The sequence below is a fragment of the Quercus suber genome, unplaced genomic scaffold (genome assembly GCF_002906115.3).
Source record: "Quercus suber isolate HL8 unplaced genomic scaffold, Cork oak 2.0 scaffold_31, whole genome shotgun sequence".
In the NCBI taxonomy this organism is placed as follows: domain Eukaryota; kingdom Viridiplantae; phylum Streptophyta; class Magnoliopsida; order Fagales; family Fagaceae; genus Quercus; species Quercus suber.
The window spans coordinates 693,944-718,108 of record NW_027069496.1 but is presented as its reverse complement, the minus strand read 5'-3'; the positions used below and the strand labels follow the sequence as shown (position 1 = coordinate 718,108).

The window sequence follows — 24,165 nt, the reverse complement described above, 5'->3', positions numbered from 1 at the left end:
GAGAGAGAGAGAGAGAGAGAGAGAGAGAGAGAGAGAGAGAGAGAGAGAGAGAGAGAGAGAGAGAGTTTAATTAGATTCAAAGTTGACTTTTGCTTTTGTTGGCTTTCCATACAAATTAAATTCTTTTGATTTTTGTAGTTATTTTTTCCCTGAACTAATGAATATATTTTTTATGCTATTTCTATTAAGATATTTTGTATGTCAAGATCTTGAATATAACAAATTGTAATTGAGCTGAATGATCCTATGCACCTATCCCTATTCAATTTAGGAGATACTATTGGACCAATTTATTCTTTATTTTGTGTTGTATTTAGTAGAATTTCATGGATAGTGATTGTGAATTAATACTGTATATGTAGTGTCCAATAGTGATTTTCAAAATTATATACATAATTGCAATGTAATGAGAAATTTGGCATAACCAATATCATGAAAATTGTAAGAAAAAACAATTTTAGTACCTTCAAATGTTCTGGTTAAACCAATATTCTATATGTTTTATAACCCAAACTAACATCATGAACATTGCTACAATTGGGTTACATACTAGTTCCCTCTTACAAAAACATTTTTTGTTGCCTTTGGCCAAGTAACTACATTATACTTAAAAATCAACAACATTTACCCTCTTTTTTAGTGTAAAATGCTCAGCAATTGCTAACATGTCCAACAAATACAATATATTTTCCCCTCATTCAACATATATATTTTTAGTGACACCAATAAATCTATAAAGGGGAGGAGGGAGTAAACATAAAGACCAACAAACTTGAAGCGGCTCAGAGAGATTTATAAAATTGCATTTGCATTTAGGTATCACCATACATTCAAAAACAAACTTTTAAGAACTTTCCTAAGTTTATGAGTTTACCAAACATAAAATAACCGTTTTCCCTTCACTACACTAACTACAAATATCCTTTGTTCTAGAGCTAACATCATAATTTGTTTCAATCTTGCAAGCTTGCCATATTCCTTTGTTTTGAAGACTTTGTGAAGTGTTGTGATACACGAAGATGCATAGCTAACCTATTTCTCCAACCATGTAGATGAGAGTGGTGAATGTTGTATATATAGATATATACATGGATAAGTTGTAATAATAATGTTTGAGTTTGGAGAATATTGTTTCATAAAGTGAAAATTCAAGTTTTGGAATTTTCTAAGTGAAAATTCAAAGTTAAGCATTTTCGATTGGTCGAAACTTTGGTTCGATCAATCGAAATAGTAAAGAAAAAATCCTAGAGTTTTTGGATGTATTGATCGTTGCTTGATTCCTGTTCGACTGATTGAAAAGAGAACTCGACCGATTGAAAGGAATTTTCGACCAATCAATCGAAAATCAGGATTTTTCTGTAAATTTTTCTAGTGACTATTTAGAGAGTTTGAAGAGGTTTCAAACCTTGTGAATAGTTTTATGAAATATTTTAACTCTCCATACGTGCTTTTTGATGTAATATAACCCTATGGGTATAAATAGAGGCTTGTGTTCACAAAATAGTAAGTTAGAGAGAAACAAAAGAAATCTTGTGGTTATTCTCTAGAATTGCTATCTATAAAACCCAACATCTTGACTGTATCCTGGGGACAAATTTGTGATAACCCTTTAGCAACAATAGTATATGGGGCAAATATTGTCTAAGGGAAACGATATAGTGTCTCTAAATTATCTATTTTTTTTTATTTGTCTTTTGTATTAACCTTGTTCTTCCATTATTACTTTGTGTAATATCCCCAACAGTGAATTCAGCTCCTTGAACTAAATCATGATCAATAAGGAAGGCCAATCAATTGCCAACGAGTGGCAATTCGAAAAACAACCCTTGGACACATATTTAGTTTGATCTATTTTGATGAATTTTAAGACTCTTGTAAACTAAATCATAAAATTTTGTTAGTTTCAAATTAAACTTTGTACTTTTTAAAACATATCAATCTGAACATTTAAACATAAATTAAAACTTCAAATCAAACCCAAAAGTCCATGGTTAAACTCTAAATTTGATTTTGAAAGTTAAGTCATTACTCAATCTTTCACAACCCACAAATATCTAAGTATTTTGTTCTCACCAAATACCCCACATGATATAATAAAGGATCATGCTCCAAACTGTAGCATTACCACAACACCTTTTGGCATAACCTAGTAAACCCTAAACAAAGAGAATATCATACTCTTTAAGTGTAATGAATAAGTAGATGGTCAATGGTTTAATCCAACTGTTCTATATATGAAACACTAGTTTATCGCAAACCAATATATGTTCCAAAGGTTATCAATAATTAGGCTTTTCCCCAAATTTGTTGTCTGGAGGATGATTCCAAATTAAATCCTAAAGTCTAATTAATTTAAATTTAAACTTTAAAATTTAAGCTTTAATAAATCAAACATTACAGATTTATTAGTGTAAATCAAATCCTATATTTTAACTCATATCAATTTAAACACTTCAATTAAAACTCAAATGGCACAACCTCAAAAGTCTAAGATTTGATCTAAAATAATCAAATTATAAGATTTAATTTGAAATAATTTTGAATTTCACACATTTGGAATTATATTGTTTAATTTGAAACCATCCTTAAAATAAATATGTATAGTTTATTGAATTTCACACATTTGGAATTATATTGCAAACATTATATTTTTGCTTGTTTTTACAAAACAAAAAAATAAAGTAAAAAAAAAAAATTTTCTTATTACGACGAAATGGAACAGTTGGTCGTATCAAATTCCAATTCTCGTCGTAGAAAGTAAAGGACATAGGCGTAATATAAGACAAAGAAGCGTACCCCTCCGGTCCAAACAAAAAGAAAAACAAAAATTAGGGTTTGAATATAAATAGCAACATAAACCCAACCTCTCCCAAATCTCCCACCATCTTCTTCGCGAAGCAGATCAAAAACCCTAGCAGGTTTATCTCTCTCTCTCTCTCTCTCTCTGTGCATTTTGTGTTTGTTTATTTGGGTTTTGGAAATTGATTTTGGATCTTGTGTGGGTGAAGTGCAGGACAAGGATGGCAGCAGTACCAGGGCAATTGATATGGGAGATAGTGAAGAAGAACAACTCGTTTCTGGTGAAGGAGTTTGGGAATGGAACCGCCAGCGTTCAGTTCAGCAAGGAGCCTAACAATCTCTACAACCTCAACTCCTACAAGCACTCTGGTCTCACTCTCTCTCTCTATTATTCTGTTTGGTTCACGAGAAAGTTTTTGCAAGTTATATGGTTCTGAATAGTGTTGGAATTGTTTTTGTTTTAAGTTGTTGTTTCTGTGTGTTTGTTTGGGTTTTTTGAGGAAATGGATTGGGAACAGTGGGAAAATGCAGGCAAAGGGGTGTTTTTGATTTGGGAATTATGTTTGATTTGACTGTGAGGTTATGACAGGTTGATTTTTTATTGCATGGTTTCTGAGTGTGTTTAGTTTTGGGACTAAGGCGAGGTTGGGTTTTGAATAGTGTTGGGAAAGATTTTTGGGTTCTGAGGTAATGGGAGGAGAACAATGGGTTGCTTTGGAGTTTTTGTTTTGTGGGAAAATGAAGGGAAAGGGGTGTTTTTGATTTGGGGATTTTGTTTCGTTTGTAGGTTATTTGGTTTCTTTGAAAGTTTCATTTTTGGGACTAAGGTTTGGTTGTTATTGTTATTGTTGTTGTTGTTTCCGACGAAGTTAGGTGAAGATAAAGGAATGGAAGATTGGGTTCTGGATAATGTTGGAAATTTTTTATGTCAGCCGTTATTGCTGCTGTTATATAGTTTTGTTTGGGTTTTGAGGAAATGGGAAGAGAACAGAGCGTTAAAGAAATTTTTTTTTTGGGTGCTGAAATGATTTGAATTTGAAAGTTCAATTTTGTTGCTGTTAGGTTTCTAAGAAATTTAGCTAAAAGGAATAGAGGCTTTTTATTTAGTAGTGTTGTTTGGTCATGAGGGGTTGCAGTGATTCATTTTTGAGGAAAGCATTGCTCTGTTTTAGGGGCTTCGTGGGAAAATGAAGGTAAAGTAGTGTATTTGCTTTGGGATTTTGTTTGGTTTGGAGATTATTTGATTGTGAGGTAATGACTGTCTAATTTTTTGTTGTTTGGCTTTGAGGGGTTACATTGTCTGGTTTCTTGAGGAAATGGGAGGAGAACAGTGCATGTTTTAGGGTGGTTTGTGTGGAAATGAAGATAAATAAATGTTTGGCTTTTGGAAATTTGTTTGATTTTGGAAATGAAGTGAAATAAATGGTTTGACACTGAAGGTTTAATTTTTTGTTGTTAGCTTTCTAATCCAGGTGCAGATAAAAGGAATAGAACAGTTTTTTTTTTGGTTGTTGCGTTGTTTTGTTTTGAGGGGTTAGTGTTTGGTCTCTGAGGGAATGGGTGGATAATAGTGCGTATTATATTTGTTTTGTGCAGATTTCAAGGATTTGGCCTAAGGAGATGTACAAAATCTTTGAAAGAACCATTTATATAAAGAAGTATTTAAGAATGTGATTGTCTGAATAGAAATTATTATGTTGGTGAAGATGACTATTATTGAATTTCATGTTCGTGGTGGAGAAGATAGAGGGAAAGAAAAGGAAACACATGGTTTGAGGAAGTGGGTTTGTTAGATCAAAGTTAATGGATTTTTTGTGACATAGAGTAGAGGTGAAAAGTATCGATAAATGATGTTTTAATCTACATCTTTCGAGTTTACATTTTCTGCTGTCTATATTCCGGATAATAAACCCTTCTCTAACATTTTGATGTTTACTTTGATTTTTTAATTAGAAAATGTGTGTACGCGCTTCTAATTCTATTAGTTAGAAAATCTCAATGATACTGTAATCGGCTGGGGACTATACCGCATGAAGTGGCAGTCATTAGTTTGAATCTCCTTTTCCCCCTTTCTTTGGTGCTGAAACTCACTCATCAATATATGCATATATTTCATTTTATAAAATATGTTGTTGCAATGTGTTTTGGGATACTGTGGACTTGTTTGGTGTCTGTTATCTGAGAATAATTGTCTTCCTGGAGTTCAAAAAAGAACAAAATCTTTTTTCTCTCTGGTGTGGATCCAAAGATACCCTATGTTTTGCCTATAGACTCCTAAAGTGTTATTTTTAAGTTGTGTTATTGAAAAATGCTATTAGATATTTAAGCCTTCTCTCTTTATTTAAATTTTGTTGTTTTATTTTGCTAGTCTTTAGGGAATTCGTGAAATTGTCTTCTCTTGTGTTTCTTAGCAGGACTTCAGCCATCCATATATTTGGGTTTGGAGTAATTTTGGGTTATTATTTGTAGTTTTGTAGTATGAAATTGATTTTTTGATTTTTATGTGTCAGGTTTGGCAAACAAGAAAACAGTGACCATCCAACCTGAGGGAAAAGATCAATCTGTGTTGCTTGCTACAACCAAGACCAAGAAACAGAACAAGCCTGCAGCTTTGCTTCACAAGTCTGTCATGAAAAAGGAGTTCCGCAGGATGGCAAATGCAGTGGCAAACCAGGTAATTTTACAAGCTAGATCCTGTCATTTATGGGAATGTTCACATATTTTATAACTTCAGAAATATGTTTGGTCATATTATAATTCGCATCATTCCTGTTAGTTGCATATATAGATCCTGATCAAGCTTATGCTTCTTGTGATCGTGGTCGCCTTTATATAGATTATTCAATGTCCCCAAAGGTTCCAAAATATTAATTTTTTCTGCAGTGATGAGCCTCTAACATGTAAGAAGACCATACGTTATGGTTTTTTCAATGAAATACTCTTGTTACGCTTGGCTTCTGAGCTTCAACTGTACAACAATTTTTTATTGAGCTGTATATTTTTTTGTTGGATGAACAAATTGAACGGTATCTTGTCTATAGCATAGTATTAGTTGATGTAGGTAGGCTGCTATTGGTTATCATGTTCCTTATGGTATTATTAAGAAATTTGGTGAGCTTATAATTTATATTATACTCTCCTATCATTGTCTTTTTTGAAACACCAAGAGCTTTGTAGCTCAGTTGGCACCTCTTGAAGTTTGCAACGGAGATATTTAGGATTCAAATTCTCCCTCTCCCATTATAACCTTGAATTATCAAAATCATTGTCTTTTTTAGCATCTATCTATATTGTAACGTTTAATGCCAGATTATGGTCTTAAAATCACTGTTTAACCCATCACAGGTGGGAGATAATTACTACAGGCCAGATCTAAAGAAGGCCGCCCTAGCTAGGTTGAGTGCTGTGCACAGGAGCCTCAAAGTTACAAAATCTGGTGCCAAGAAGAGGAATAGGCAGGCTGTGAGGACTCATGGTAGGAAGTGAGTCAGAGGGTTGATAAATTGTATTGTGCTGCCTATCTAGTAGTTTTCATTATCGGTAGCATTTGGATATCTGGATTCTCTTTTTGTTTCGATCTCGATTTTGCGTTGACTGCTGTTTCTTGGGATGCCATTTTTTTTCCTTAATTTCCAAAGAGATGTAGTTTGGTTTTTTACTTAATTATTTTGAATTACTATATGGTTATTGGGTAATTGAATTTTGAACTCAAGCTTACTTGTTGAAGCAGGACAACCTAGGCTTCCCGCCTAGATTAGTCCCACCCTAGAACTTAGGCTTCCCACCTAAAGGTGTTTGGATTCACCACCAAACAATTATCATTATCTTTTATTCAAAATATTCTGCAGAATATTTTGAATAATAATGATCATAGTCTGAAAATAATCATTCAAGTTTGTAGCTTCCAGGAATCACAATGATAAGGATAAATTCTCTTAAACAATCTCAAATACTTTCAAATACTAATCTGATAATCTTAAGAATCTCTAATGATTCCAAACAAAAGATAAAGATAAACAACTAATCCTAACCAAACTTAGATGCCAATCTAACTAAACAAATAACTTTGTTACAGTATGAAACTACTCACTGAAAATCTAAAAGGAAATATTAAAGTAATTTTCGGTTATGCTCTTGCATTGTGCTCCCTTGGTTTAAAAAAGCTTGACCTTGAGTTTTAAAGTATCGATGGTAGGGGTGTCCAACCAAACCCGGTACTTGAACCATTCGTTGAACTTGGCTGATCTAGCTCGAGAATTGGTTGACTCGACGTTGGCGACGATCGGTCATAGATCTTTGATACCAAAATTCAAGACTGGCGGGTTGGTTGGCAGGTTAGAGCATGGAAAATCGATTTCAACTAACCTGACCGGAAAACACACTGGAAATAGCTTTCTCTGTAGATTGAAGTAGTTCGTTTGTATGATTTTGTCCGATCTGTTGAGATCCGGCGAGATCTTGTCGAGATTTGGCTTGATCTCTTTGAGATTGGGCTTGATCTCATTGAGTTCTGCCAAGATCTCTTTAAGTTCGGCCTAATCTCGTTGAGATCAACCGAGATCTTTTTGAAATTTGGTCAGATTCAGCAAAAATAAGCATATTTTGGCAAAAATTCGGCGCAATTCACACAGTTTGAGCCCGACCGAAAAACGACGGGAAACCGTTGACGTTCGACCACTTGAACCGTTGTTGTCGGCGGGTCGGCAGCAGGTCCATGTTTAGGAGACTCGAAGTGAACGGATCGGTTCCGGGTTGGGCACAAACCCAACCCGGACCGACCTGTGGATAGGCCTAATTGGTGGATTAAAATGCTGACAATTAAGACTTGCTTGAAGTCTGTAATCACCTTGGGAGCATAAAGAAAAGAAAAACATTGAATTCCATCACATTAGACTCATTTGGAACAACAATATCAATGTGTAGAATCAGTATAATCCATAGTTATTAAACTTGGACCGATCGTTGATTTGGTCTATGAGCTGGGTCACTAGTTTAACTAGTAGGTTATCAGTCGAACTACAGGGTCAAATAAAAAAATTTTAAAAATTATATATATATATATATAATTAAGTTTGATAAATTATAACTTGAATATGTAAATTAAAAAGAAAAAAAGAAAAAAAAAGGCATATGCCTAAATTAAACTCGCCATTATAATTCAAAATCAATATTTCATAAGCAATAGAATAGTAGAAACAAACAAATTCAAAGTTAAGGTTAGCTAAAATCTAAAGCAACAAACAAATTCAAAGTAACAAAATAGGTTTTTTTTTTTTGATAAGTTAACATAAAAAATTTATTAAAAGAACATAGCCCTGTACATAGAAAATGTACGAAAGAGGCAAAAAACATCAAGAAACCAAATTACAATGATCAAGCAACACAGGAAGGGAAATACAAGAAAAAGATGGTAAAACAAAACACCATTCGAGAAGAGAAAAAAAGAAAAAAGACTTAAACTCAAGAATGGACTGTTCGTGACCTTCAAAGCTTCTAGAATTTCGTTCCCACTAGATACACCACATCAAACAGTGCGGCATAATCCTCCATATAACTATATTACGATGTTGCCTGAAATTGAAAGACCAATAATACAACAAATCCACTACCTTTTGTAGCATCACCCAACAAATACCAAACAAGCAAAAGATCATACTCCACATCTCAAATGCTATAGGACAATGAAGGAGGAGATGATCTACAGATTCCCCACACTTTTTGCACATAAAACACCACTCAAGAACAACAAAATGCCTCTTCCGAAAATTATCTATAGTTAGAATCTTGCCTAAAACCGCAGTCCAATAGAAAAAAGCTACCCGAGGAGGAACTTTCGATTGCTACACCATTTTCCAAGGGAAAGAAATGACAGAAGTAGGGGATAGAGAATGACCCTTCTCCAACGGGCATCATTCTCCAAACCATAACGCCACAACCATTTGGCTAATAAGGGAGAATTAAACCTTCTTAAACACCGAATGCCTAACCCTCCATTCTTCACTGACCTATAAACCTTAGACCAATTTACTAGATGAATTTTACGATTGTCCCCAATACTAGTCCAAAGAAAATCTTTTTGTAATTTCTCCATCTTCTTAGCCACCTTAACTGGAATAGGGAGAAGAGAAAGGAAATATGTAGGTAAGCTAGAGAGAGTACTCTCAATAAAGGTAACCTTACCCCCCTTAGATAAATACAACCTCTTCCAACTAGCTAGCCTTCGCTCCATCTTCTCTAAAATAGGATTCCAAATCGTCTTATCTTTAAAAGTAGCACCCAACGAAAGATCTAAATATTTCAGGGGAAGAGCAAACTCCTCACAGCCCAAAATCTCCACTAACTCATGTAGATTAGGCACATACCCAACTGGAACCAATCCAAACTTTCCTAAATTTATTTTTAGCCCTGACATCTCCTTGAATCTATAAAGAATCCCACGCGGAGCTATTATATGAGTGTTGTCAGCATCACAGAAAACAAGAGTATCATTTGCGAACAATAAATGAGACATTGTCATTAAGGAACTAGCTGCATTCCCAACTGTGAAGCCTGAAAACTGATTTGCTGCAGTAGTTTCAACCAACATACGGCTCAAGGCCTTCATGACAATATCAAAGAGAAATGGGGATAAATGATCACCTTGCTGAAGTCCTTTAGAACTCCCAAAAAAGTCAGATGGGCAACCATTGATCAAAATGGAGAATTTAACAATTGATATACAACACTTGATCCACCTTCTCCACTTTTCGAAAAATCCACACTACTGTAACAAAAACATGAGAAACTCCCAATCCACATGGTCGTATGCTTTCTCGATATCCAGTTTGCACAACACCTCCGGAACCCTTGCCTTCAATCGACTATCTAAACACTCAGAAACAATAAGGACATAATCTAATATCTGTTGCCCTTTCACAAAGGCATTATGAGATTCTAAATTAAGACTGTGAACTACCCTTCGCATTTGATTGGCTAACACCTTAGCGATAATCTTGTACAACCCTCCCACAAAACTAATAGGCTAAAAGTCTTTGACATCCACAACATCAATTTTCTTAGGAATGAGAGCAATAAAAGTAGCATTAAGGCTCTTTTCAAACATAGCATGGGCATGAAAAATATGAAACACATTCATTATATTTGTTTTCACTATGCTCCAACATGATTGAAAAAATGCCACTGTAAAACCATCCTGACCTGGCGCTTTATCACCATTGAAATCATGGACCACTCCAAATATTTCATCGTCATCAAAAGTTTTGTCCACCCAAGTGGCATCTTCCTCAAAAATACTAGAAAAAACAACCTCATCCAAAAGAGGTATGTGGACCTCATTCTTTGAGTATAACTGCCTATAGAAATGAGTAATGCACCCCTTAATGATCCCCTAATTTGTAGATAACTCTCCATCAACCATAAGCCTATCGATAGTATTGCATCTTCTATATGAATTTGCAATACGATGAAAAAATTTTGTGTTCCTATCTCCCTCTTTAAGAAAAAGAGCCCTAGATTTCTGCTTCCAGTAGGTTTCTTCCAACAAAGTTGTTTTTTCTAACTCTCGAATTCGATCCTTTTCCCTCATTTCCTCCACTGTGAGAACATGATCATCCTTGGTAACTTCCAACACATTAAGATCCTTCCACAAATTCTGCACCCTAAGACCTATATTACCGAACTCCTCCACATTCCATCTCTTCAAATCTAATTTCAACATCTTTAGTTTGTTAGCCAAAAAAAAAAAACTAGGAGTTCCTTGGAAATGATAGGACTCCCACCATGAACTCACCCTTTTCAAAAAACCCTTATCCTTTAACCACATGTTCTCAAACCTAAAAGGTTTTTTTGCCTCCGTGTAAATTCCCGCCCTCAAGTAGGATTGGAAAATGATCCGATAGCAGCCTAGATAGTCAGTGTTGACAAACAGATGGAAATTTCTCCTCCTAATCTGCTGACAATAGAAACCTGTCCAATCTAGATCTTGAAGCAACCTTTCTAAAGCTAGACCAAGTGAAATTCCTCTAAACCAAAGGCAGATCAATAAGGCTTTGCTTAAAAATAAAGTCTGAGAATCGATGCATAGCTGTAGTGAAATATGCAGAACCAGAACCTTTAGAAGGAAGCCACACCACATTAAAATCACCTTCCACACACCAAGGCACATCCCACTAGCCACATAAGCTAGATAACACCTCCCAAAAGAAACTTCTGTCTTTATCACTATTGGGTCCATAAACACCAGTGAAAGCCCAAACAAAATGAACCATCACATTTTTGAATTTACAAGAGACAGAGAAACGACCCATCTCTTCCTTCACCTTATCCACAACCTTGTTGTCCCACATCAATAAAACCCCACCTGAAGCACCCACAGAGCCTAAGTAGAGCCAATCCACATGTTGACCTCCCCACAAACTACAAATAACACCTCTATTAATTAGCTCTATCTTAGTTTCTTGTAGACAAACAATATCCGCTTTCCACTTTCAGATCAAATTTCTAACCCGTAGCTGCTTATCCTGCTCATTCAATCCTCTCACATTCCATGAAACAATTCTCAAATTCATTGATGCACTACAACAGCCCGATCCCTACTAGCACTCTTGCTCCTTTCTATCTCATTCTCATCACCCCACGAACTCATCAAACTCTTCAATTCACGATGCCCTTTGTGCCCAACCTTACCCATCTTCCTCTTAGAAGCTACATCAAGCATCTGCTGTTTTCTTCGAGCTTTGAAAGTTAAGAGCAAACTTGTAACTTGTTCTTCGAAACCCTCAAGCGAGGTCCCAACAGATTTTTGGAAAGTTTTAATTCTATTAGTTACCCATTGTGACAACTTGGTGTTATCTACATCGACCCTACACCCTATCTTCTAAGCTGTAGGAATCTTCGTAACCACTGAATTATCCATCGCTAGAGGTGCCACTTCTAATGGTTCACCTAAATGTTCCCAATCCAACAACCCCTCGTCAGAGTTCTAAGCCTTATCCTCTGACCCAAAATCAGAGACAACAGAGCCCTCAACACCATCACACTCAGAATCCTAACTAACAATTTGTCCTTTATTAAAAAGAGAAGCCAAACCTGGATTAACTACACCCTCCGATGCAAGCTAATTTGACATAGATTCAGGAGAACGATATGCGGAAATCGAAATAACTATTTCTGATTTCTTCGATCCCTGCATGCTGATGCTGAGCTAACTACCGAAATAGTCTCAATATTCCCTTTTTTGATCTTATACCTATCACGTCACTCGTTGGGTTGCTAATACCTACCTTAGTGTGTGGAGTGGCGGTTGATCTGGTAGCTCACTTGAGAGTAACGGAGGAAGCCCAAAAGCTGTGTCACATGCAATGAAAGGAGGAGACGCCAAAAGCCCAGACCCTGGAACCACTTGATTAGTACTGTAAGAGAGGTACTAGCTATTGCAATGTTCTCACAAGTAAGAAGCGAAGACCTAAGCCTCGAATCATGACAACCTGAGACACTTGGTCGAGATGAAGCTACACTCGACTGAATAGTAGTGTTGCAAGTGAAAAAGGAGAGCGCTTTCGAAGATGCAACCCCAGGAACTCGTTTCATTGTATCGGTAGAGACTAAAGCCCTTGGCTGAGTTTCACCCGATTTAATAAGGATGGGTTTAGTATTGATATGTGTAAATCAGACTTGTGAAACAAAGCTTTATGAGGCCCAGCTTGGGCTTTAGGCTTCCATGCAGCATGGGGCCTTGGCCCACTTCCATTGGTCAACATAGTTTTAAGCTGTGTATCTTATTCTCTCCACTGGGTTTAACAGCAACCGGGACCACCTCATTAATCTTAGAAGATAACACAATCCACTTCCCATCATTCCCACGTTCCACACGCAATGAGATATCTAAGGTCAGTGTTGTATTAAAGCTTGTATTCTCAGCACCATTGATGATCGACGTGACATCCAACCCAACGTAATCCTTGTCAATCCTGGAAATATCTCCCTAAGAAATATACGATTTCAAATTTTGAAAACCCGAAGAAATCTCCTTTCCTTTGTTTCCAAAACCTTCATATTTTGTCGGAAATTCTTCGTCACCCTCACCGTATTATGGTGGCACTCGTGTGCTTAACACCAATATTTTGATTAATCGGGTAGATTGTCTTTCTCAAATGTATTCTAAAACCTCTCCAGCCACTCCCCAATTTCCCTTCTAGTATGACAATGGAGCCCCTTTGGTGGCCTTTATCTAACTCAAAGATCAACAAAAAAGTGCCATGGGCATTGGACCCCAACTGAAGAATAAGAACTCTATTTCTCTCCTTGACCGTTCTCACAAACTGACATGGATTTTGCTTAGATATCAACTCCTCAACCTAAAACAGAATTCTCTTAGCACTCTCTTTACCCATATAGACAGAACGTAAGGAATTCCTACCTCTTTCATGAATACGTAATAAGAAAAACGACCCCCTTCCTCAATAGCAAACTCAAAAGTTTTTTATTCAATGAAAACAAAAGTAGAACCTCCCATAACGGAATCAAGTAGGAGAAACTTGTTAATAACACCTACCTAAAAAAGGAAGAATCTGGTAAGGCCCAAAATAGTTAAAACTCAAAGAAGAAACAATGTCACATTCACACTGTACACGACCAAAAAAAAAAAAAAAAAAAAAAAAAANAAAAAAAAAAAAAAAAAAAAAAAAAAAAAAAAACCAAAGATGCTTAAACTAAAAAGCAATCAAGAAATAAAGTGTATATATATATATATATATAAACCCTAAACAAAAGAAGATAGTTAGTGGGGTAGAGTTATATGGTCATACTTACATGCTAATTCTTGGCCAAGTACATCTGTTCAAACTTCAAAGCATAAAAAAATTTATGCACAGTAGCAGCCCATAGCAGTAGGTTTTGAGAATTGTGAAAATTGAAAAGTGATGGTACATGTACAAACTACAAAGTGCAAAGTGTGAATCTGTAGCTCAGGGCGCAAGGAACAATGTTTTTTTTTGGGATTTTTTTTAGGTTTTCTCTTGTTTAAATTACCATATTATCACACATTTAAATAATAAAAGAGTCATTAAAGTAGATCTATTAATGTAATTTTACATAATTTACAAACCTGGTTGGGTTAATAAAACCCAATCGGGTCACACGGGTTGCTTAAAACCCATCGGGTTGCACCAGTTTTGACCGGGTCACATACTTTTCCTATCCAATTGATCACTTGACTTGGTCAATATGCCAGGTCACCGGGTTAGGTCGGGTTTAATAACACTAGTATAATCTCATCTTGAACCTTGTGAACCATAGGAAACAATGTGGTTTTAACCTTTTCGACTTCACCAAGATGTAGATCTTCAAGCACTATGGAGGGTTGGTCAGAAGCACATTCAACAACATCAACTTTCACATCATGTGCAGCCTCAAGCTTGCTGGGTAGTTTTTGAGTGGGTGCAATTATCTTTTCTAGTTGGGCATTAATCCTAGTGATTATTTGTTCCCCTAATTTCCATGAAATAGGTGAAACATGATGATTTTCCTTTCTTACACTAACAAAAGGAGATTCAAGGAAATATCTTCACTTTCATCTATGACGAGATTCATAATTGTTTCCATGGTTGAAAGTACAGATTGTACAGCAGGTGGATGGTGGACCTAATTATCTTCAAGAAATTTTGAAACATATCAACAACCAATACATCCCACTCAAGATGTAGGACAACTTAGGCTTCCCACCTAGAATAGTCCCACTGTAGACCTTAGGCTTCCCACCTAAGGTGTTTGGATTCACCACCAAACAATCACAATGAAATTTTTGCAAATATTTTGAATAATAATAATCATAGTCTAAAAATACTAAAGAAATCATCTAGGGTTTTATATGCAGCTTCTAGGAATTACAATGATAAGAAAAAACTCTCCTAAAAAATCTCAAATACTAATATGATAATCCTAACAATCTCTAATACTAATTTGATAATACTAAACAAATGATAATGACAAACAACTAATCCTACTTCTCTCTTCCTAGTAGGAGTCTTCTCTCTCTTAGGAGTGTTTCCTCTTGTGTTTCTAGCGCGTTCTCCCTCAATGAATAGATTAGAAAAAAGCCATCATCCAAACTTCTAAAAAATCTGCTCCTATCCATAAACTATTAGGGGTCCCACTTTCAGAATCTATGTAATATCCTGACTATGGAGCAAGATATTATTGAAGGATTGAAATACATGCGTCTAACTAAGGAAGAAGAGGGTCATATCTTGTTGTAGAAGAAGATAGAGCTCAGGTGTTTGAAGAATGTTCTCTGAGTCTATTTGGGAAATTGTTGACGGATAGAAAGCAGAACATGCGGGCTCTGAAGAATACATTGCGATCAGTGTGGAAAATTGGTCCAGATTTGAAAATAGTAGAAGTGGAGAACAACATTCTCCAGTTCAAGTTCACAAATGAGTTTCAGATCCAGTGGGTGGAGACAAATGGACCGTGGAATTTTGAAAACAACCTCCTCCTCCTCAAGAGGTGGGAGAGGGGAATGACAGCAAACAATATCATTTTCTCTCATTCTCTGTTCTGGGTCCAAATTTGGGGGCTGCCTTTTGATATGATGACAAAAAAATTGGGGAGACATATTGGGAACAATTTGGGTGTTTTCATAACAGCTGATACAAGATCATGTTTGGCTGATCAAGCAAAGTTTATGAGAATAAGGGTGAATATCCCCATAGATAGACCACTAAGAAGATGTGGAACAATGATTAGTCCAGAGGGAGAAGCAACCCAAATTCTCTTCCGCTATGAAAGACTACCGATTTTTTGTTATTATTGTGGAGTGATGGGCCATGATGATCGCCACTGCACATCCTATAGTAATTAGTCAAGTGAGCTATTGCAGTAAGGAGAATGGTTACGAGCTCAAGGGAGCAGTAAAACCGGGGGTCCAATGGAAGGTCCACTCAAAGCATCAGTGAGCTTATTCAGCAATAATTCAAATGAAGACTTGAGAAAGGAAAGAACACCGAAAATGGTTGAAGTGGGCGGCCAAACAGGGGACAACAGTGGCAGAAAGATGGGCGGGAATCTCAATGGAGAAAAAGATGAATGACACCTGATTGAAGTGGCAGAGGAAGGCGACAACAACACGCAAAGGTTAGTACAATTTCAAATTCAAAAAAATTCAAAATATGTGGCTAGGAAAAAGGAGGTATTTTCCAATGAAAGCAAAGATGGGGAAAAGAAAAAGGAAATGGGCCCGGGTGTTAATTATGAATTTCCTATGGGCTGTGAGAGTGGCATAACTCACGTGGGCCAAGATGATCACTTAAATGAAGGGCACCAGGAAGCCACTAGCCCACTAAAATGTCTTAACAAAGATAATAGAGAAATGAATAGATATAAGGATGGGGAAAAAGCCCAAAATAGAAAGGGAAGACTGAAGAAACTGGCCCGAACCCAACCTAATAGTAATATTATGGAGGTGGAAACAACAGAAATTTATCAGGCACTAAACGAAGGCTATGGAACGAGGAAGAAGCAACAAATGAAGGCAGGCAAAAGAAACTATGCATAGGTGAGTCAAACTCTTTTGATCTAATGGCGGTGGTTGCAAGGCAGCACCGCCGAGAGTCATGAATTTCTTAAGTTTGAACTGTTGGGGAATTGGGAAGCGCCGGTCAGTTTGGGCGTTGCACGGGCTGGTGCAACGATGGAATCCCAATATTGTCTTCTTGATGGAGACGAAGGTAGGCATCAGAAAAATGGAAAGAGTTAGAAATAGAATTGGACTTCCAAATGGCATAATTATTCCTAGTAATGGAAGAAGTGGGGGAATTGCCTTGCTTTGGGAAAGAGACCTGGATGTTGAGCTAAAAAGCTACACAAGGAATCATATTGATGCAGTTGTCACTGGCCCGAGATCAAGGTTTAAATGGAGAATTACTGGTTTTTATGGAAACCTGGACACAAACTAAAGAAAGGAATCATGGAATCTTCTCCAATTTTTAAGTACTCAGTATCAGATGCCTTGGGCCTGCTTAGGGGATTTTAATGAAATCTTGTTTGCATTGGAGAAATGTGGAGGGCTAGAAATATCCCAACAACAGATGGATGGCTTCAGAAGAGCAGTGAATGCTTGTGGCTTTATTGATTTGGGTTTTGAAGGACCCGAATTTACTTGGTGAAACTGTAGAGTGGGAGAAGGAAGAATCCAGTTAAGACTAGATCGTGTATTTGCAACACCTAAATGGAGGGAGCTATATAGCCAAGCCAGGGTAATTCATGTTGTGGACTCAACCTCGGATCATAGTGCTCTAGTCTTAACAGACCAACAATACCCCTAAAGGCACAGGCAAAAGCGATTTCACTTTGAAGCGGCTTGGACCAGGCATGAAAAATGTCAGGAGATAGAAATGCACAATATTTTCATCACAAGGCTTCACAAAGAAAGAGGAAAAATTAAATTAGAGGGTTGTGGGACAAAAATGGGAAGTGGTGCGAAAACATGGGGGAGATAGCAAATATCGCCATTGATTATTTCTCGGAACTTTTCACAACATCTTTTCCAATAAAAGCTGTGGAGGTTGCTGAGACAGTGCAAAGATGTATCACTCAAGAGATGAATGAGCAATTGACAAAAGAATTTTAGAAAGAAGAGATCATCCAAGTCATCAGTCAATTGCACCCGACAAAAGCACCAGGCCTCGACGGTATGTCTGCTATCTTTTACCAAAAATATTGGGATATTATAGGGGAAGATGTGAGTAATATCATATTAAATATCCTCAATTCAAATGCCCCCCTAACTGATCTAAACAAAACAAATATTGTCATTATCCCAAAAACTAACAGCCCATCTAAGAAGTGTGAATTTAGACTCATTAGCCTCTGTAATGTAACTTATAAAATCATCTCAAAAGTCTTGGCTAATTGACTTAAGCCAATCCTGGATTCCATCATTTCAAAAAACCAAAGTGCCTTTGTGCCGGGGCGACTCATAATTGATAATGTTCTTGTTGCCTTTGAAATTATGCACTACCTAAAGAAAAAAAGGGATGGAAAAGAGAGCTATATGGCTGTAAAACTTGACATGAGTAAGGTTTATGATCGAGTGGAATGGGTTTTCATTGAAAAAATTATGGTAAAAATGGGTTTCAATAATAAATGGATTAGCCTTATGATAAATTGCATCTCTACTGTCTCTTATTCTATCCTGATCAATGGGTGACCCATGGTAACATAATCCCAACTAGGGGTTTACACCAAGGGGACCCCCTTCCCCCTTATCTATTTCTTCTTTGTGTAGAAGGTCTTACGGGCTTGATTTTGGAGGCAACTAGAAGCAATAGACTCTCGGGTATATCCATATGTAGGGGAAGTCTAGCCATAACTCACTTGCTATTTGCAGATGATAGTGTGATTTATTATAAGGCAAATGGGCAGGAAAGTAGGGAACTTCAATCCATCCTTCAGAAGTATGAAGATGCAGCAGGCCAGAAAATAAATACGGAGAAATCCTCTGTCTTTTTTCAGTAAAAATACTGATGAAGAAACCAAGAAGGAAGTCATGGAAGTTTTGGGGGATATGCAAGATGCCCAACTAAAGAAATATTTGGGCCTTCCATCGCTAATCAGAAGATCAAAGAAACAAGTCTTCAACGAGATAAAGGAGAGAGTGGGAAAGAAAATGTCCGGGTGGAAAGAAAAACTCCTTTCAATTAGAGGAAGAGAAATTCTGATTAAGGCCGTAGCCCAAGCAATGCCCACATATGCAATGGGATGTTTTCTTTTCCCAAAGAGTCTATGTGAAGACATTGAAGGGATGATGAGGAACTTCTAGTGGGGGCAGCGGAATAATGAGTCAAAAATGGCGTGGGTGGGTTGGTTAAAAATGTGCAATTCAAAGCTGGAAGGAGGTATGAGCTATAGAGATTTTCAAGCCTTTAACCTTGCCATGCTATCTAAGCAAGGATGGAGAATGTTATCCAATCCCTCATCTTTAATGGCTCGTTTGTACAAAGCAAAATATTTCCCAAATGGTGATGTGCTAAATGCCAGTCTTGGCAGCCACCCCTCCTATGCATGAAAGAGTATTCATAAGAGCTTGGAAGTGATAAAGCAAGGTACTAGATGGAGAGTGGGAAATGGGAAAACGATTCATATATGGGACGATAAATGGCTACCAACCCCAACCACTTCCAAGGTTATCTCCCCACAAAAAGACTTTGGTGATTTCCCAATGGTTTTGGCTTTGATTAACCATGACATAAAGAGATGGAGAAGAGACAGGTTAGGAAGAATTTTCCTACCTTTTGAAGTTGAGACAATCTTAAATATACCAATCAACTATCATGCTCAGGAGGATCGAATCTGTTGAGCATGCCATTTTTAAATGTGATGTAGTTGGTTGTGTGTGGAAGATGTGGGAGGACTGCCCCATTTGCATGATGGATATCAATAGGGATGTCTCAAATATGGCCATTGAAATTCTCCAACAAGGAACCCAAAGGGATCTAGAGAAGTTTTTTGGTGTGGCTTAGAGGATTTAGTTAAATAGGAACCAGGTAATTTATGAGGAAAATGGAGAACTAGCAGCTCATATTTGGGGGTTTGCAATTCGTATGATTGAAGAGCACAAAGATGTAAATAGCTTGAAGGCAAAGCAAAAAGTGAACAAGAAGCAACAATGGGAACCTCCACCGGTGGGTTTCTACACTATAAATGTGGATGGAGCCATTCCGTCGACCAATGGTCAATCCGGGGTGGGTTTGTTAATTCGAGATTGGAATAGAAGAGTGATAGCTGCTGTGTCTATGCCCCTTCCAGGAAGATACTCTGTTGAGGAAACTGAAGCAATTGCAGTTGAACAAGGCTTAGTTTTGGCTAAAGAACTGGGCTTGGAGAAAATCATTGTTGAAGGTGACTCCCTCCTAACTATCCAAGCTGTTGAAACCATGGTTGTTGGGGGTGGCTGGCCATATTATTAAAGGTATTGAGCAGGTTTGTGGCAGCTTTCAAGTGGCAAAAGTCAGACAAATTGATAGGAACAACAACAAGATAGCCCATGAACTCGCCCAACATGCCAAAAAATCTAGAGAAAAAAGCTGTTTGGAGGAGTGAGATCCCAGGTTTTTTGTTTGATTTGCTTAAATTAGAGGGATCAATCTAGGCGGGGTTCTTTGTTTTTGGTCTATGTTGTTACTGTTCTGTTTGATGTTGATGTGTTGTGTATGCTCTTTGTATCTGATTTTGCCCGTTTATGAGAATTCAGTTTCTTTTCGGAAAAAAAAAAAGGACAAACAACTAATCCTAACCAAACTCAGATACCGATCTACAAATAATTACGTTACAATATGAAATTATCCACTGAAAATCTAAAATGAAATATTGAAATAATTTTTGGTTATGCTCCTACATTACTTGTCCAAGTTATCGCAAAACTGCCACTAGAAATGTGTTTTTGCTTTTATTGTGGAATGGTGAAATGAAAAAAAAACAGAAATAAATTATGCCTTCTTTTTTTTTTTAGGCTTGGGGTACTTGATGAATTTAAAATCATATGATAATTCTTGGAAATTATAGTCTCTACTATAGATGATTGCATAGATAGACGTTAAAAAAATATCTGAGAAAAAGGTAAAAGTTGAATTCAGTGGTTATTGTAAATAAATATGGGATTTCTAAAATATTGAAACCTCACTTGAGATTATTCAGCAAAAAAAGAAGAAGATGATTTGGAGATTATTGATATTTTGTTATATTTAATTTGGATGGTATTTTCTCTGGTCTGTCATGGCCTCTTAAGCCCATGGAATTATGCAAAATTAAGCCGTGTTCAATGGTAGCCCAATTATATTGATCTTTGATAGCGTACGAATCTTCTAACTTTTTGAGATAAGCTAAGAGGAGGTCGTGGAGAACTTAACTACCCCAAATAACCATCAAATCGTCATTAGTATTACGGTATTAGCAAAGTTATGTTAAATAATCTCTCAAAAAACACATGTTAGATAAAATGATTAAACAGAGATTGGTTAGTGAAAAAAACAAACAAAAAATTTATATGGTAGAAGAAGATTAGGTATGAATTAATATATAATTTAAAACAAAAAATAGAACTTTTTGCTTGCATTTTAATCGGAGCAATATATTTTTTTTCCTGGGAATTTTTTTTTGCTTAAATGATGTGAATATAAACTTCAATTCCCACCTCCCTCACTATTTTCCTATATAAAAAAATGTACAATAATGTAAATTCCTATAAAAAAGGGTACAATAATGTAAATAAAATAAAAAAGCATGTTAATAATTCATAATTTGTTAGGATGTTAAGTTGTGATTCGTATGTATCATTTTTACATAATCTTTTTACCAAAATTTGTTTTATTGTGTACCAATCTACATATTATCTTAATGATTATAAAGATAGTTGTGCAGCATTTTCTGTTAGATTATTTATTTAGGAAATTAGACATATTTTCAGCATGTTATTATTACTAAAACACTATCAAACTTCATCGTACTATTGGGTTACCCTTACCCCTATCTTAATCTGTTAAATCTTACCTAACTTTATAGTATCAACGTGATCCAAATGAGCTATCAATCATAATCTGCTTTAAAGTTTGACATACATGCTTCCATCTAAGAGCATCCTTATTAAGAATATTAAAATTTTTAGCATTTAACACTTCAAAAATTTACTTTATTTATTATTCCATCATACTTTAAAATACATCAAACATCAAACTTCTATATTTTTTACCATTTTATTTAAATAATATAAACTACTTATTAAAATAATAATAAAACAACTTAACACAAACAACCAGCCAATCACCTTACCAACATAAGAATAAAAAACAATTTTTTTTTTTTTATATACAATTTAGGCTACAGTGAGCTTGTATTAATACAAGCTCACTGTGCAAGTATGCAAAAAATTTTACAATTTGAAAGTTTTGATGGAGTTGCTTTTTTGGTATTTTGATGCTAAAATTTAGCATATACCCTTTTAAGCATCCTTAACGAGGATGCTCAAGAAAATGTGTAGAAAGTGAAAGAGAATATATGAACGACAATTAATGAATCAATCAATTATTATAAAGTATAGTACTTTATACCTTTTCTTTTATTGGTTAGACTACTTCAAAAAAATTCTACACTCTTTCTTTTGATGAAAAAAAAAAATTCTAGACTTTACGAGCAAGTATGGAACCTTAAAAAACAGTTGGTGAAACGCGGCTCAAACTCTAAGCTGGAGCCGTATTTTTGTAAAACGCGGCTCAAACTCTAACCTGTAGCTGCGTTTTACAAAAACGCGGCTACAAAATGCGGCTAGAAGACGCGTTTTTTGTAGTCGAAGATTATTCTGGTGTCTTATAAAAGGGACAAAGTTTATGACCAAGAAAAAAATGTCGTTGAATACTTCATTAATCCCCCCTTACACCAGAATATTTTTTTTACTGCACTAGTCTTAAAAAACTAATATTGGCTTTAGCAAAATACAAATATATTTTTTTCCCCATTGACTATCGTAGTAATTGAAATAAAACGATGGATTGTTAAAATTTATGGACCTGCATATGCGTATATAAAAAGAGTCTTGCTAAGGAATATTGAAAAGTCAAGTCAATGTGTTTGTAGCGCACACGCATTAGAATACTCATGTTTCTTCCTTGTTTTAGTCATCTACTGTATATTTGTGCTATGTCTTCCTAAAACTACATTCATAGTATTTAGGCTGCAAATTGAGCAGCAGCCAAAGATGCTCCAAAACCATGTCGGTAAAGAAGAGTTTGTCTCTAAACAACGCTGAAGGCGCAAAGGGCGATGCTGCAAAGCGTGGACGCTATGATCGCTGCTTCTCTTTCATGGAGGTTTCAGTAGAACCAGGAAAGACACTTAAGGAGATGGACTCCTTCAAGTTGAAGGCTGAGATCAATAGGTGGGCTAAGGCTGTTGTATCGTATGCCTGGCAGGTTAGTGATAAATTTGGAAGCTCACGTAGCAGCAGTTGAAGGATATGTCATGGCTTACATGTTTCCACCATCATCAAGATCAAGGATTTCTGGATTCTCAATTGGTTGAAGGATTTATGTTGTGCATTTGTATTGAAGACAGGTTAAATTAATATTTGGTGCTCAATTGCTCTATTTCAAATGGTCCTCACACATACAAAAATGTTTTGAAAGGATATGAATTGTCATATATAATGGATGGAAAATCATCGAAGCGATCTCCGTTTCATGAAAAATATTTGTTAGATCAGTATTTTCCATCCATCAAATGATGATAAAATCTTTATAAAAAAAAAGTTTGATTCTAAGGATGATTTTGAAACAAAAGTGAAAGGTTGAGTATCAAGTAGGTAATTTAACCTTGAAGAAATGATGGGTTGGTTGATTGTTTGCAATGGGGTTGGAAGTGACAATAATTTGCAACAAAAACTTGGAAGATCTTTTGGGCTATTTCAGGTCAAGCAAGACAAGTTAAATAATGTGATAGCAATTCACAACTTCGCTCGCAACAGCTTGCGTCTGTGGCGAAGACTCCAAAGGATTTGAAGCCTGAAGGGGCTCTAATCTTAAGAAATGTATATGATAATTATTCCATAAAAATTTGATTTTTTTCCCTTGTATCTGGCATTTTTCTGTTTGGATTATGTAATTACAAAACCATGGATTATTGATGGTTATAGAGGTTTAGTTGAATGCTTCAACAATGCCTATAATTCAGAATGTTATTTAATCAGTATTTTACTTTCAGAACGGTTTGAAATGTAATGGTTGTTAGATGATGAAGAGTTGGATCTTGCAGTGTAAATATATAACATATCTTGTCACTGGTTTGGACGCTACATGCCTTGCATGGGAAAGATGTGATGGACTTTTTGCATCCAATTTCTTCGATGGAATAAGATTAAAAAGAAAAGAATAGGAAATAATTTTTTTTTCTTGAAAATATAAGTAGTTTTCAATTTACAGGTATAATTAACAAATTGACAAACCTACGAAGTGATGAAATCTTTTGAATTGAACCCTTAAAAAAAAGTATTTTATTTGACATTTCATAATCATATATTAACATGTCAGAAGTATAGAAATAAATAGTCATGTCAAAAGTGGTGTAACTCAAGCTTTTCCGACAGAAACGTACAATATTCAAATTCCTATTCCATCGTAATTATTAAATTATTAAAAAATAATATATATATATATATATATATTTATAAATAAAATCTATATAAATGTTATTCCGTTACTGAAAACCAGTTTTTATTTTTCAAGTTTTAAATTTTAGTTGCCCCTTCTTTTTTATTAATAACGAAGTTGAACCCTATCTTTTTGTCTTAATATATGAAGGGTGCTGGTATATGTTTAGAAGTTG

General features: G+C 35.8%; 1 protein-coding gene and 1 non-coding gene across 3 annotated transcripts; both read left to right on the top strand.

The window, feature by feature from the left end:
- The first annotated feature begins 2,805 nt into the window (after positions 1-2,805).
- On the top strand, positions 2,806-6,511 carry LOC111999809 (large ribosomal subunit protein eL28y-like). 2 transcript variants are annotated; one of them, XM_024031924.2, is made up of 4 exons: positions 2,806-2,918; positions 3,014-3,168; positions 5,310-5,473; positions 6,145-6,511. In XM_024031924.2, exons 2-4 carry the CDS (start codon positions 3,021-3,023, stop codon positions 6,283-6,285), a joined length of 453 nt encoding a protein of 150 aa, XP_023887692.1. In that variant the 5' UTR covers positions 2,806-2,918; positions 3,014-3,020; the 3' UTR covers positions 6,286-6,511. The 2 variants fall into 2 exon arrangements, with proteins under 2 accessions (XP_023887692.1, XP_023887693.1); XM_024031925.2 differs by having other exon boundaries at positions 2,807-2,918; positions 3,009-3,168.
- LOC111999810 (small nucleolar RNA R24) lies at positions 5,676-5,765 on the top strand. Its single transcript, XR_002881654.1, has one exon. It is a non-coding gene; the product is annotated as a small nucleolar RNA R24 (small nucleolar RNA).
- Positions 6,512-24,165: the final 17,654 nt, after the last annotated feature.

Bases quoted from the DNA above. Each gene is read 5' to 3' on its own strand.
- LOC111999809 (XM_024031924.2), top strand. From the start codon at position 3,021: ATGGCAGCAGTACCAGGGCAATTGATATGGGAGATAGTGAAGAAGAAC. The intron at 3,169-5,309 runs GTCTCACTCTCT...TTTATGTGTCAG, and splicing joins CAACTCCTACAAGCACTCTG to GTTTGGCAAACAAGAAAACA. The intron at 5,474-6,144 runs GTAATTTTACAA...AACCCATCACAG, and splicing joins CAAATGCAGTGGCAAACCAG to GTGGGAGATAATTACTACAG.